Here is a 15,704-nt window from a genome sequence, read left to right on the forward strand (position 1 = left end):
GCACCATGGTGGAGATTGAACAAAGACAGGACGCCAGACTCAGACGCAGCCGAAGTAATTCGATACTCACTTCGAGATAGGATGTGGACACAAAGTCAACCATTCTTTTTTCCTTTCCCACACCACCTAGCCCTTACGCAGACACCAAAAGCTGCACGCATTCCCGCTAGAGATACGTACACATCATCTTCTTAGCAGTGTATCCCTGACGATCGAAGGATTGGACCACACTTCAATAAACCATCCTCTCGGCAACGCTTGCGGGTAACCTCTTAAGTTCGCCAATACTCCGTGGAATGTACGCTTTTAATCTGCTTTTCTTTCCGCATTTTCGACCGAGGTGGGAGTTCTCTCCCGCATACATGTAACCCCATCACATGTTGTCGCATTAGAAGGCAACAGCAGCGGCATCCAGACTCATACTAGTAATTCAATGGGAATTTCTGGACCCGACTCGTATCTTTCTTTTCTTTATTGTTCATGTCAGGAATTAGCAGTGCAAAACAGTTGCAAGCTCTTCGTGCTCCATTGGGTGTTGCAAAATCCAATCAAGTCGAGGGAAGTCTCACACTGGGTCACAGGGAACTCGATGAGCCGTTGTTCTTTCCTTCCACGGAGCAAGTCAGGTGATGGCTCCCTCGTTCTCGTCAAGCACACAACATCCGACCTCAGCTTTTTAACGGGATGCAGCACACTTCACCACTACATACCGCCAGGGAGGAACAGGGGCAGAGAGGAACATAGTGAAAAGGTTAATTTTCATTATTTTTCATTCACTTGATGATATGTTTCGTTGAACAATTATCGATTTCAGGTCTTCAAAGAAGGTCCCGTCATCTATCACCCTCTGATGTCTGCGGTCTTGACAGAGCAGATTGCTCTTGGATCAGACGCTATGTCGGTTTTCGGCCAATAGCAACATATCTGGTGTATATTAGCCAGGCCGAAATATGCCTCAGGCAGGTTGCGAAGCACCTACAATGGAAAATAAGCTTTCAAGTTATGGTCGTCAACCTCTGCTCTAGCTCGGTTGATCAGAGTGCTGAACTCATCGTGAGACATATGCACACGCTGCGTCAATGGATACAGCGCTACCGATTCTAGGAGTTGATGAACATTGTTTCGATTTGCAGCACCGATTTGACGCATGCGGGGGTCTTGTCAACAATTAGTTCCACGTGTACGGCAATTTTTTTTTTTGGTCAAGATTACGCATACCAGTTGACCACGCAGATAATGGCAGCTGAATCATTCTCATGTCGACATCTTGCAATCCCGCTGCTGTCATTAGACTTGCTAGTCTAGGACCAACCCTCAAATCTTTGATATCTGCCAATGCATCCATATACCGTCTGCTCCATTCCCTCAGGGCATGTTGATCTGTTATGGAGCCGTTGTCGGATTGAACGTTTGCATATATTTCAGCCATTTGGACCCAGCCACCGCGTTTCGTCACACTATTGCGCCAACAACGTTAGGCATTTGCATTTGTGCATTTCAGGTGCATGTCCAACTGGTCGCCTTACCGCACTAAGTCACGTACGTATGATGTCCAACGAGATCGCGAAATCCCAGAGGCAACGAGTCTTGAATGTACAAGATCGAAATGTCGCGAAGGGAAGGTGAAAGTACGGTTCAGATCATCTACCTGATTTTCAAAACAGTTAGCGTCACATTCCTTGTCTAACACGAGCGTTCTTTTACTCCCAGATCCAGCATATAGCCTTACTGGAAGTTAAAGAGTGATTACACGTTGAAAGGTTGATTTCAGCATACTTGTAACCACAAATTTTCTGGGGCGTCAAGTGGCTGCATATGTGGCGATATATCGACTCCGATTACCTAGTGTTGTACATGATGAGCGATTGAGGTTTCAACACAGTATCTGATTTTCGTCCAGATACCTGACAGTCCTGGTATTGCTCTGCCACTTCCAGCGCCCAGTTCGCAGCACCATAGCCACAGTCCAACACTCGTCGGGGATTAGGAATCGGCGGAAATATTAGGCGATTATCAAAAACTAGGTTGAACACTTGTTGCTGAAGTTCCAGTCGGTCTATCTCAGACTGGGGAAGTCAGTAATTTCATGCAGATGAAGACCATTGCCTGGGACGATAGAGTGTTAATACATACATCATCGACGGGGCAAAGATAAATACGGTTGTTGACTGAATACCGTTGAAATTCACGGCCGTGAATGATGACGATTTCCTGCAAAGCGCTGTCTAGCGATGTGGTATCCACGTTTGGGTTGCTAGTACATTGTCAGTTGAACTACTTCTTGAGGTAGTGAATGCTCGTGGAATTTTATACTTCATGATGTTTAGACCAATCTCTGAAGGCCCTAGGAGGGAGTGTCGGCAGGAAGTGGTTTGTCAAACTTTTCAGCGGACCTACCGAGTTGGGAGGGAATTGCGCGAACCAAATCAAAATGTGACGAAGAGAGTGATTGCAGCCGATGACACAGCTCTTACACGAGATTTGACAGCAATCGAGATGTGAGCCTGTAAAACTCTAGTATGTTGGCATAGCCATTGTTCAGCAGTCAAGGCACAATCGACTCCCTGAAATAGTTGCCGCGAAAATGGGGTACGATACTAGGCGGCGTGATACAATACGAAAACAGATGCTCAGTTCAAACAAGCCCTGACGTTTGTATTACCGGCCGCAGATTGCTTTGCTCCTTCAATAGGTGATCTGCAGAAGCGAAATTCACAAATTTTAGTAACCTCATGTCACATATGGCTCGCTATTTGCATCATATTAGTCAACAAGACTGTGTTTTTGGGGCTACTAGTATTTGGGGTATTGACGCTCTTCTGCCTTAACAGGAAATTTTTCAGGACGACCTGAAAGATGTTGACGCTTAGTGTGAAGCGTAGGACGGCCGTGGTGGCCGTAACCATGCCCGGAAAGCGACCCATGTATCCTGATCTTCGAGGGATGATTCAGGCAGCTAATGTGCAATGATTAGTGGCAGCCACGCCGAATATCCCTTCCACTAAACAGGAGTTCTCCGATGCAGTGAGAGCAAGTTGCATCCACTGTGTGGACCCAGATACACACCACTCAGATGGTTGAGGATTCATGGTTGGCTTCCCGAAACGAGCGACAAGAAATAAAATAACGAAAGTTTCGAAAGGTCCCTTGAGTATATTGCTCATCAAGTGCAGGGAAGTCGAACGTGGCTTATTCTTACCTTAGAGCATGCGTCATCAGTCTCAACGCGGCAAGAGAAAGCTGCCTTGTTATTCTACCTACTCTAGAATGTCTCATTCGTCGCCGTTGCTGAGGGCGAGCAACATTGAGATTGGCCATTCTACTCGGCAAACTTTATAAAGTCCAGGCATAACTTTGCACCCGGCACTCGATTGCCCATATAACAATCATACGAGAAATCTACCAGTCTGATCCAAAAAAAAAAAAAATATGGGAAGAACTCAGCCAGTTGTTGCAAGTAAGCAAGCGTTTTTTTTTTCGGGTCCAAGCAATCGCATTATTCGAAGAATGACCGTCGCCACAAGGATGCAGCATTATAGCGCGCTCTGTTAAGTTGTCCTAGTAGAAAAGGGCCGGAAAATTTAGAGGGCTAGCTTTACTCGATCGAGTAGTACCTGACCAAATTACATTATGCAGGTCTCCGTACGCCAAAGTTTGTTGAGGAATCTGATTGGAAACTCACCGCCCCTTTATGCGGCTTATGTCAAGTGGTCAAGCTCTCAAGGCCAGTAACAGGGTGAGTAAGTGTTACATTGGCCCCGGAGACCATCTGGGGTGCTTTTATTGACCAACAATCGTCGTTACAGTTAACAAGCGCTTGTTTACCGAAACGTCCGAAGGACGACAAGGATTACGAATGAATGGTTCTATACTCCACGGTTCCAAAGCAAATTGGCGACTACAACCCTATCCTACGGTCTACTTTGCAATACATCCGATATACTTGAACTAGGCTTCATCCGTTCAGACCAACGTAAAATGCCGAAGAAGTAAGGGAAGTTGATGCATCGACAGCCGTGTGTTGAATCTTTATGCCAAAAACCGACGATGTCACACTGCGTTGTTTACCATCGGGCTGGCACACCATCTCATAGTTCCCGCTTACCCGCGAATAAATAATGACCAACGCATGTCAGAAGAGATCATGCACGAACTGGACGGGATCGGTTAAGTTCCATCGTGCTATCCAAACTGTCGGGACGGTTGCTGTGCAAAACATGAGGAACACATAAAACTTAAGAGAAGGGTTCCCTTCAGGGGAAACGCTCCCGTCCCAGCGCCATGGTTCGCAGCGATAAGTTGCCGTCCTTTGCCGTTGTCTAATTATTGATAGCTCCCGTCAGATCGTGTCCACTGAAACCACGATTCTATATACTCCCGTATATAGTATTCGAAAGGTGATAAACAGGGACTCGAAGAATCCAAGACCTGAATCCGAGACGTGCGGGGACTTCTTGAGCAGAAATTTGAAATTTCCTTATTTTTAAGCCTGGACCAACGGAAGTTTCACTTTGACAGCGGCGATTTATGTTATGCCTTGCAGGATGAGCTACGTAGCTGAAGCGAGTGGGAACTAGTGGGACCTTGGCCGGCTGCGGCAAGTCTACTTTAGTTGCCTTGCCCTAATTCTGTCAGCGTGGCCCACGTCAAACACTTTTTACGAGCAATAAACACTACTCATGCTCCGATCAAGGAATACTAATACGTATGGCAGTCTGCGCAGAATTTGAGGAACCACTTGGCTCGTGGGCTACTTCTGTTGACTGGCCAACAGGCTCAATGAGTTAATGTATCAACAAGTTGGGCTTATCACTAAAACGTCGTTTATCCACTTTTCAGCGAAAGGGGTAGTGGGCTGAATAACGTCTGTTTTTGCAATTTACAAGCACTTTTTCCCGGCAGGTCACAAGAGCAAGTGTTACATACATTGCATTTGGGATGGTGGGTATTTCTATGCGCTATTCTTTGGCTGTCTATTAATGGCAGGACAACACCATGGCTATTCGACCGTCGACATCTTGCAGCGACCTCTATGACTTGTTCGTGCGTGCTGTGTTGCTGTTGCCAACAAATCTGTACCATGCAAAAAACGCGGGCTACCCTTCTTTGTTTTCAGCCAAGTACACTTCGTACGTATGATGGTTTCTGCGAGGATCGGTGTATGTACATGGCCCCGCTTGGATTCAGTCGTAATTATGCGACCTGCCTAATTCAGTACTAGAATCCACATCTGAACAATACGGCGTGGTTTATATTCAACTCGGCTTTCTCTCCTTTTCGCGGGGCAAGCCCATGGATGCATTGAAGGCCCGAAGTGACACTAATATCCAAGAAAAATATCGGTTGGCAAGCTAAACGGTTCATGACACCCCATGTTCATGCGGCAACAAATTGATTTGTTCCACTTACATGTTTAGTCGTCCGGCTGCGGGTGATCAAGATTATACACACTACGCATGCGCTGTAACCCATCTCAGGAGTTAAAACCTAATGGTCCGTCCCGCAGGGGGGGATGGCTGACGGCTCCTCCCGGATCCAAACTTCTACGACTTGCACTTTCTAAGTGGGCTATACAACAAAATCACCATTTCCTATTTACTACGTACTACTCAAGCCACCCTGTCATCTATCAGGATTCCCCCTACAAACTGCCGAGTCCTGACATATCTGCTAGAAGGGCTCCTAACTTCATCTGATGCTGTCAAAGTTAGCGCATGCGTATGCACGGAATACTCCGTACGGCCTAGTGGGTACAGATTATTCCCCATTTGGCAGATGCTACTACAGCTTATCGGGTCGATTTTGTTTGAAGCACAAAAGACAAACAAAGAAGAAAAAAGAGGAAGCAAATCCTTGTCCACCAAAATTGGCGACGCACGATTGATCATGATTGATTGGGTAGTAAGATCAACTTGCAGGGCTTTTCATAATTTGCTTTTTTCGCGAACCATGGTTCTGAAGATTATAGTCCATGGCCACGTCACTGGCAGATGCGTTTCGTCTCTAGTCATGGTGTGCTAGCAACCATTCTAGGACTTGTAAGTGCCATCAAGCAGTAAGTCAGCCAGTATATGGCAGGGAAAGAGCGTGGCATACGCCTGAAATCAAGTGATTAGCGCTTAAAGTTAACCGGGGGGGGATTCATTTTTATGAATTTGATATGGCAATTTCTCTTGTCTAAGGTCTTTTTTTTTTCTTTTTCTCTGGATCTTCAAGCTAGATGCTAGACTGCATATGCAGGAAACCTAACGCGTCAGCAAATAGGATGGCAGCAGGTAGCTGGAGTGCTGCAGCCTGCAGGTGCGGGAGAAGGGCTGCATTTGATTCCTGCAGGCTTGAAGAAGTTTGTCACCTCCCCTAGAGACCGAGGTCCCTAGTTATAGCAGTATGCATGGTAGACATCTCGCATGAAAATCATCTTTGTTTTGCATGAAAAAGTCATGTCGCATTCAAGCATGTCAGCCTCGGCAGGATCAACATGTCGTATTTCGGATCCCGACAGTGCTGGATTCATGGTTAGCTGAATGCAAGCATCCTAAATAATGCTGAACAAAATTCATTCGCGAATAAGACACGCATTGCATATTCTTTTGTGTTTATCGAGGCATCCTGCCTTGCTGGTCATGCGGGAGGAGCAAATATGAGGCCGGTGGGGCTGTCCTGGCTAGCTTCGGCGGCTAAAAGCAGCGATAATGGAAACTGAGTGACAGTGACGGTGGCAGCGACAGAAAGCTGAGAAAGCTGAGCCGGAGATCCCATTTCCGCGGGATACGAAACTAAGCTCGAACAATTAGCGAGAACCAGAACGGCGAACGGATGGGTGATGCGATGTTCCTCAGCGAGAGTCAGTCAGCAGGGCGGCGCAGAGTTAAACTGCGGCGGTGAGGGCCCGGGCGTGTGACCCGTCACGTGGCGGTGCGACTATTGGCTGGAGCCTATCGTCATCATCGGGAATGGCCTCAATCTAAGCTAACGTCGTCTCTGAGTCTCCTGCAAGAACCCTCTGCCTTCACCACCGAGCGAACCACATCACGATACGGTACAGCCCTGTCATTGCTTTGCACGCCTTTCCTGCCAGAACCCAGCCGGTTTGTCTTGCTCCGTCTAGCTCTTCCAGGCGTCTTATCGTCGCCCTTATCTCTGAGCGTCTGCAGCCATGAAGCTCTCCTCCGCTCTCCTCTTTTCCCTCGCCCCCCTCCAACTCTGGGCTGCATCGCTCCCTCTCTTTGGCCAGTCGCCTATCAAATCCCTGGGAGACTCGTTCCCTGTTAGCGGTGAAAATCCTCTGGAGTTCTGCGCCGACCCCGAGAATGACATTCTCGAGATCGTCTCGGTCGACTTGACTCCCAACCCACCTGTCCCGTATGTACATATCGCTGCACAAGATGGTCCTGTGCTCGCATTTGCTAATCAGCTACATATCTCTCTGAACAGTGGCGAGATCCTCACTATCGAAGCCGAAGGCATTTTCCACGCCCCCGTCGAGAAAGGCGCCAAGATTCATCTCCAAGTCAAATACGGCTTGATTCGCTTGATAAACGTCGAAGCCGATTTGTGCGACGAGATTGAGGCTAACACTGATCTGCAGTGCCCTCTTGAAGGTCATCAGAAGTTCACCAAGGAAGTAGAAATTCCCAAGGAGGTTCCACCTGTAAGTGAAACTCACGGCTCGATTAAGCTCTTATCTCGATTTTAGCAGTACTAACGAGATGTAATTTATTTTCTATACAGGGAAAATATGCTGTTCTTGCCGACGTCTACACTGAGGACAAGACCCGCGTCACCTGTCTTCAGGCCCATGATATCATCTTTCATTAATGTATTATGCCATGTGTCCATGCTGTTGATGTGAATTTCTCGATTATATGCCGACTGCTTGTTGCAAATCGACGACATTTTTGCTATTTGCTAGTTACTATTGTTCCGATGACCATGACGGTCAAGCTCTCCCTAACTCTAACTAACTGAGAATTTGTTATGCACAGCGTTGTTTCTTTCTTCTCTGCCTGCCCTCTTTCGTCGTATCTGTCCTATTGTGCATTGCTCTTTTTGATTTGATCCATCGCCTAGGTAGGTTCGCAGCTTTTTTCCGCCTGTCTGTTCCGTCTGTCCAACTGCCTTCATTCAATGCGTGATCTTTGCTGTTTTTGGCATGCCCCGTTCAAGGTTTGCGGGATGATATCAGCCGTGTTTGCCTTTTGACTCCCTCAATGTATATAGGTACATCGCGTGAGACTCATTAAGCGAATTGCCATTTGACTTGGGCTTGAAGACTGCTTGTTTTAAACAGATAGAACAGCGTATTTTGGTCCACGCTTTATGCTGTAGGTTTCATATGCACATACGTTGACAACAGACAAATTTATAAGCATCGTCTAAATAGCGATGAAAGGAAAAGAGTGCAACAAACGCCAACAGAATCATGATAGATGTTAACTAGAAGCACAAAGAAACAGAACAAGGAGAAATCCAGCACAGATCAACTTGGTTACTCGCCAAACAGTCTCCGCACTCGTCGAAGAACACTATCCTTCTCAGGGTCGTATGGATGATCCTTACTCGGGATCTCGAGCACTGCCGGAAAGGCCTCTGCAAACGAGTCGACTAAAGGTCTGATACGCTCGGCAACCTGTAGAGTGAAAGAGATTGTAAGATTTTAGATTGACCGGATATACGGATGTGGAATCTTCTCAAACGTACATGTTGATTGATCAATACCACGCCGATATCTTTCCTTTCCTGGGTGAAGCTCTGGAATGCCTTTTCGATGGTTGACGTTTCGGTTTTGGAGTCAACGACTAGGAAATTGCGTTGTGAGTCCGGGGGTTCGGTTACATGCTGTATGCGGAGGTTGAAAGCCACGATTAGTCTTTGCCTGTGCCTTGGTTGTATGTGGTGGTGAGTCTTACGCCGATACCCGCAAGTAAAAGACCAGTGACAGAGCTATGAGGAGAATCCAGTCAACATAGTCCAGAATATAATCTGCAACGATAAAAGACCTACTCTTCATCTCCAATCACCGCCAAAAATTGTCGGTCCTATAATGTCCAGTTTGATTAATCGACTGCCGGTACTGCGGGGAGAATGGGTGCGCGGTCGATGGACTGATTACCTTGTAGGCTGCGGCGGCGGCCATGGAGGGCGAATGTAAAGCTTCGTGAGTCACTCTTCAGAAAAAATTTGAAAACCCCCGTTCTATTCGCTGAATTGTAATTTTTCCCCCACGCTTCGCATTGCGATTGTGAATGTATTGATTGAAGATGTTCGGAGCTTGAAAGCTACGCTGCATGGACGATGGATCCCCGCGGGATAAACCCGCTAAGCCGCTTTGGGTCGGCCTCTTGTTTACCTTCACATGACACACTGAGCTTTTGTCGCTTTGCTTTCCGCAGCTTCCTCAACCACCGCCCATCTTCGCTGTCGATCGAACAATCCCAAGGAAGATACGATATGAGTCAAGAGCCGGCAAGCTCTTGAGTGTCGTTTACCCAATGCATAGCGCGACAGCCTGGTGAAGAACAAACTTCTCTTCAAGTTTTTGGGAAGTTACGAGGAGGAGGAGCGAGGAGCGATCTATCCATCCATCAGCCATGCCACGAGTCGTACGTCGCCAACCGCTTTCTGAGCGCATTGCCAGCTTTTTTAATCCGTTGGATTTTCTTCTGTGGATTTCAGAGGAGGTAGATTCCAGTGATTGGACCCAGTTGGAGAAGGACTGGGCTCAGCCTTTGGGACTGGGGCTCAATTTCGTTTTTATGGTTGCTAGAGCAAACAGCGCTACAAGGAAAAGTCGGATCGAGGATGACATTTTTGGGCATGATGGGAGGAGCAGAACGTCGTTGTTTAGTTGGGCTGTAGGTGCACACTTCTTGCTTTATTTTCTTCCCTCTTTTTCTTTTTCGGCAGAACAAGTTCTTAACTCTGGTGTGGCTGGCAAATTTAGGCTACTTTTCTTGTGCACCTCCTCATGTTGTTCTCGGTGACGAATGCTGTCTACACATTTTGGCGCAAACGTCGATATCGTCTCTTCGAAGCTTCTATCGATAGAGCACCAGCGACAACATCGGCACATCGAGTACAAGTGTCATCGAGTCCCATGTCCACATCGCCGATTCGATACCTTCGCGATATATTAACAGGGGAAACGGCCGAGTCAAGACGACATCCAGACCCAAAACGGGATGTCTGGGAAATAGCTGTTTGGGATCCGTTCCCCCTATCACTACGTCTGTTCTGCTCGTTCAGTCCCGGCCATGTCCTTATTTATTGGCTGTTTCTACCTACTCTCCCATCAGATCCTCGGCCAAGCGTTACAGTCTTTACCACGATTGTCCTCGTGGGTCTCCTCTCCATTCAAATGTCCTTTATTTCGACCTCGTTCTCCCGACAAACCAAAGATCTAGCCTTGGTGCATAAAGAGGTAATGCATGAGTATGACACGAAATTCGTTCATCCTCGCACTCAACCGCTTATGCGAGATGTGGGTGTCCAGTTTTCAGAAGAGCACGTTAGTCAACCTGAGTCAGATGATAATTATAACCAAGTCGAGCTCTGGACGCCGGCTCACATAATTAACCGGGGCTTCAAAACAAGTCCCAATCCCAACTATGTTGCCCATGTTGATCCCGACTCAGCTAGCAGGCAGGTGTCGCCATCTCGACGAAAGTCGTTCATGCCGGCTAACACCCAAACCGGAGTTCAAATACAAACGCCCAGCCATCTACGAGATTCTTCACCGTTAGTGCAGAATCAATTATCTAACATTCGACAGCCACAATTCAGGCCGCCGACCGCCTCTACTGGTGTAGGCGACGGTGGCAGTCTGGGTATCTACTCTCATGCCAATTCCCCGCTTCGAAAATCAATGTCAGCCAACCTCGTCGCGGAAAGGCCTGGGTCCATACGCAGCTTCAACGATAGAATTGCGTCCGCAACACCCTCGAGGAAAATGGCAAGTCCACTAAAGCGGACAAGCACTCCAGGAGGGTTGAGTAACTTTTCCGTTGCACAACCACGCTTGGGACATTTGGATGATTCCACCCGACGAGAGAGTGGACGGTTTTAATAGTACAAATTGGCATGGGCGACACAATCTCCTCTACTAATTTATTCTATTTTTTTTTGGGGGGGGGGGGGGGTTCTTTCGAGGCGTCTGCGATGCGACACCGGCTGGTCGTTGTGTCAAATCTACTTTCAGAGGTTGGCATCTGCATTCTGGTTCCCTGTATTTCATATTGTATATCAAAAACGAAGCGAATTGAGGAGGTCTTGAAATTGGATTCTGTATGGATATGACGCGAAAGATGTCCGTGAGGTCGTTGAGCATGCAAAGGCATTTTCATCTTAAGCCCTAACTCGCAACGAACCATCTGTGTTACTAGGTGCGTCCAGGCATTTATTGCCACAGAAGCTGCTAGGCATGTGATGAGGGCTGTTTATAACCAGAACTACCTATACAACTGTGACTGGATGCCTTACGACAAGATATTTGAAAAGTCAAAATTACTATATTTGGAGGGCAGGGCTAAATAGCCCTAATATATACTACCACCAACCTTACTCTTTCCCTCCCTCAACTCTGTCTCTTTGCAAAAACAATTCAACTCCAATGTCTGAGTGACATTAAGTCATGCGTCATTAACACAATACCTAATTCCACCGTGTCAAGCCGCTCTTGCTTCAACGTGAACTGTCTTTCATGATGGAATGGGCATCAGCCCCGGTGGCTCATTCCTGCTTGAGGCAAGAAGACATGCCCCCCTGCCCCTTCTTAAGGCAAAAGTTAAGCGCTCACACGTATTGATCAATGGCTCACGTGTCGGATGGCACTTTGGACGGTTGGTTTGCTTGGAGGAGGCTGACATTCCACACGCTTCTCTCGCGCATTCCTCACGGCCATCCAGCCAACCAGCACCCATCTTACGCTACATATTCTTATCGAAGAGTGCCTTTTTAGTTCAATGACAGCACATTCATTACATCCGCGGCGAATGTCTGCCTCCTCCTTTTTCCCTATTCGCTGGACGCCGGTCCCTGTGACGATTCTCGCATCATCATCTCAATCATGCAGTCCTCCTCCTCAAACACGTCCAGATCCCTACATACAACCTCGCGAGCAGCGTAGAGACCCCATTTCGACAGCATGGGACAAGGTTAAGCATCTCTTTTCTCGGTCGCATTATTCTTCAATCCGTCGTCTAGAGCTTCTCGCTGAGGCACATTCATACTCGCAGGATTGTATATGCCTGTCTGATTCGAATTGCTCGAAAGATACCGGGGCATTCTGCAGCGGCTGTCATGGAAGCAACGCAGAAGAATTGACCTCTGACATCGCGATGGATCTTGCAGATAATACTATGATAGGACCTAAAAAGTCCTTCGAGCGAGATTGGAAGGATATCAGACAACGTTTGGAACGGAAAATTGCTGCAGCTGCAGCACAGGCAATCTCCGGCAGACCTGGTGGCGCTGAAGCTCGCAAGCCTCGATGGGCTACACCGCCCAAGCAAAAGGAGCCGCGATTCTATCAGGTCAAGCAGGAGGATAAGCTGACCACAAGAGGCGCCAACCCTAGAACTGGCGTGGTTAGTCCAAGCAACCGCACTGATAGCTCTTGTGAAGATCATATTCCTCGGCCGCGTGTCAGTCAGAAATGGAAAGTCAATGGTGACCAGTGGGTCAGTGTTGATGTTTCTCAAACGCCATCGCCGCAATCGTCGCCATTGAGCTACAAATTGGCAAAGACCGTGTCCTCTGCTGGCTCCGGCTCAACTGATATGTCATCATCGGATGACTGGGAAGACCGATTTGTCGTACACATGCCTTCTGCGAAAGATCCCAATCCGCCCTCCATGTCAGTTGAGCAGATCCGAATGTATCAAGAAAAGATAGGGAGGCTTCATACGCCGACGGTTAGAAGGCACGAGATGGATGCGTCTAAACCGTCTTCTGGCTCTCCACAGCACCAAAGTACGGCACGCCCGAAGAAGACGAGCTCAATTCCTATAGTTCAAAAGGACTCATCTTTGCATTCCTCTTCAACAGGCAGCAGCCAGTCAATCTCCCCTCCAGTGGATGGACCGAAACAATCTTACTTCAGTCCTGATGAGGTTGGGCGGGCCAGAGTCAGTCCAGTAAACGACTATTCGAAACTCAAACAGAAAGATTTGGTCAAAAAGTTAAGAGAAGAATGTTTCCTGGGTTGTATGGGAGTAGATGAAGCAGCTGCAAAAAATCCAGATGAAATCCTTTTATTTCCGTCTCTAGACGATGAGAACGAATCGCAAGCATCACCAATCGTGAAGTCAGCGGACGAAGGTGACAAAGCTAAATCATCTGGCATTCCAAGATCATCCAAACTGCCACAGCTTTCCGGTCAACCTCTCGCTAGGACACCCCCAAAAGCTCCTAGCAAGGAACATGCGACACCTCATACCAACCCTCTAGACATTCCACTAGCATTGACAGCAGCACAATCGACAAAAATACCAAAGCCCGCGTCGAGCAGTCCCAAGGAAAGTGCCCAGCATATAGTCAAGGAAGGTGAAGATAATGCCCTCAAATCTACTCCTCCCGCCAGCACCAAGAAACCCCTCACTAGAGCAGTTATACAAGGATCACGGACACGTTTAGCGTTCAAGACATCGTCTAGGCCACGGAACTTTCCCAGCAAGACGAAGCAGGGAGCTCCAGAAAATGATGTGTTTTTGGAAAGCTCTTCGCCTAGCAGCACGCCTGAAGCGGCTCCTCAACATGCTCCAGAGCAACCTTCCAAGCCTACCTCACCTGATTTTAGCAAAACAAACCTTGAGCAGATCCCAGAAGGCAAATCTATGACTACACCCAAGAGCAGTGACAGTATTAGACTGAGCCCTAGCGATATCTTCAAGGACATTCCTGGCAAAGGTCCGCAGCTCTACGAAATCCTTTCCCCGGAAGAAGCGAGAGCGCGCAATGCAAATCAAAAGGCACCAAAGGCATCAAGCGTCGCCGAGTTGGACGGCCTTCAAGTGCCTCAACAATTGCCGAGTCCGCCCCTGAGCACTTCCCCTTCCCCTCCTCCACTGAAAGCCAAAGCAGATGTATCACCAACGAATGCAAAGTCTCCCCAGTCTGAGAAGAGGAATACTCACTCCATCCGAATGGAAATTCGGATGAAGGCAGAGAAGGCGAGACAGGGTGCCGCCGCTGCAAAAACTGCATCTGAACGATTGGCAGCCGCTCGAAAGCACGCAGAGCGACTGGCTGAAGCACGTGCTGCGTACGACAAAGCAAAATCTCAAAGCGCTGCTAAGAAAACAAGAGAGCCACTGGACGAATTGAAAGAACAGAAGCTCAATACTGAAAGAATCAATGAAGCTCGTAGGGCTTACAAGGCAGCAAAAGCTAAAGAAGAGGCAGAGAAGCAGGAAAAGACGCATCAAAATGAAGCCAAAGATCAGTCAACCCCATCTTCTGCTTCTTCCTCTACCTCCGCCCCTGCTTCCCAACATACCGACACAAAGCCAGTCAGAAAGCCCTCACGTAAGAGCGGCGCAAAACGTCCACCGAGAACCCACACTATCAACGAACATGAAGATGCTGCCATTCCTCGTGCTGGAGGGAACAAGGGTCCGGTTAATATTCCTAACGACGTCCGCCTAACCGATATTGCGTCCGGTCCTGGGGCTTTCTACCTCTCGCTCATCAGATTTCACGATTCCCTTGGCCATAACCAAGTATATTCACATACTATTCTCTTTTGCGAGAAGCTATTCCATATGGCCACTCATTGTTTCAAAGTATGCAACCGTCTGGCGGAAGCTTGGTTGGAATACAAACAAACCGGAGTGTTACCACAGTCGTGTGTCGATGAATTTGGAGATCTGGCAGGAGACATAGGACAAGCCCTTGTTAATTTTGCAATTTTGTACTATGTGTTTATAGTTTTTGCGAAGACTGCCGGCTACATTGCAATTGTCACCAGCTGGATTTTGTGGTTTAGTAAGCCTGCTGGGTGGATTTTTGCACACGTATTGGACGCTGTATGGGAGTGATGGTATTTATATCGCTTCCTGCACATTTTCGACTATGTTAAGTCGAAAATTCCTGGAGTCTGTCAGAGACAAGATGGAGTTGTGCTTCTTATTTCCAATTTTTTTTTTTTGGAACTGCGGTTGGAAGTTCGTGTTTTATAATTCTCTTTTGTTCGGACATTATTATCTCTTCGTTGCTCGTTTCCTTTATTTTCCTTTCAATGGTTTTGCTTGTTATATGTATTTAGTCTGAAGCTAGCCAGGGGTACGAAAGCTATTGTTAATAATAAATGTATTCGTTTATCTACGAATTCAGCGTGTACGTTTATCTTTTAATACTGACACGGAGAAAATTTGAGACGAAAAGGAGAAGAAAGAAAAAGGTTTACTTCAATATAATTTTTAGAACTGTTTTTTTTTTTTTAATTTCCAAATAGAAAGTAGGTGTACCTAGGTAAGATTCAAGGTATCTCCGTGTGTATGGAGTACAGTAAGTAGTTCTTTTTTTCAGAACGCGGCCCACGCACTATGTATGGGTAGGAAGGAGGAAAAATAATAATATAGATGGAACCAAAGAGGAAAGGAGAAGGAGATTAACATGAAGGAAATAAAGAAACAATTAAAGACAAACAAGTGGGAAAAGCAGGAAAGGTGTCTCAGAAAAGAAGGAAAAGAGCTCCAGTCCTCCTT

At 47.3% G+C, this 15,704-nt stretch overlaps 4 protein-coding genes across 4 annotated transcripts; 2 read left to right on the forward strand and 2 right to left on the reverse strand.

The window, feature by feature from the left end:
* Nucleotides 1-975: 975 nt before the first annotated feature.
* UA08_07526 (hypothetical protein) lies at nt 976-1,429 on the reverse strand (the record flags this gene model as incomplete). Its single annotated transcript, XM_020262430.1, has 2 exons — nt 976-1,157; nt 1,219-1,429. The coding sequence occupies 2 exons, from the start codon at nt 1,427-1,429 to the stop codon at nt 976-978; spliced, it is 393 nt and encodes a 130-aa protein (XP_020117235.1).
* Nucleotides 1,430-7,156: 5,727 nt separating this feature from the next.
* On the forward strand, nt 7,157-7,818 carry UA08_07527 (Phosphatidylglycerol/phosphatidylinositol transfer protein; the record flags this gene model as incomplete). The annotated part of the gene is made up of 3 exons (XM_020262431.1): nt 7,157-7,362; nt 7,435-7,651; nt 7,732-7,818. The coding sequence occupies 3 exons, from the start codon at nt 7,157-7,159 to the stop codon at nt 7,816-7,818; spliced, it is 510 nt and encodes a 169-aa protein (XP_020117228.1).
* Nucleotides 7,819-8,488: 670 nt separating this feature from the next.
* On the reverse strand, nt 8,489-9,136 carry UA08_07528 (V-type proton ATPase subunit F; the record flags this gene model as incomplete). The annotated part of the gene is made up of 5 exons (XM_020262432.1): nt 8,489-8,629; nt 8,701-8,838; nt 8,910-8,943; nt 9,004-9,038; nt 9,113-9,136. The coding sequence occupies 5 exons, from the start codon at nt 9,134-9,136 to the stop codon at nt 8,489-8,491; spliced, it is 372 nt and encodes a 123-aa protein (XP_020117227.1).
* A 3,199-nt stretch (nt 9,137-12,335) lies between these two features.
* On the forward strand, nt 12,336-15,035 carry UA08_07529 (hypothetical protein; the record flags this gene model as incomplete). Its single annotated transcript, XM_020262433.1, has 3 exons — nt 12,336-14,717; nt 14,782-14,842; nt 14,926-15,035. 3 exons carry the CDS (start codon nt 12,336-12,338, stop codon nt 15,033-15,035), a joined length of 2,553 nt encoding a protein of 850 aa, XP_020117508.1.
* Between the last annotated feature and the right edge of the window lie 669 nt (nt 15,036-15,704).

Source organism: Talaromyces atroroseus (assembly GCF_001907595.1).
Source record: "Talaromyces atroroseus strain IBT 11181 chromosome Unknown scaffold_11, whole genome shotgun sequence".
Classification (NCBI taxonomy): domain Eukaryota; kingdom Fungi; phylum Ascomycota; class Eurotiomycetes; order Eurotiales; family Trichocomaceae; genus Talaromyces; species Talaromyces atroroseus.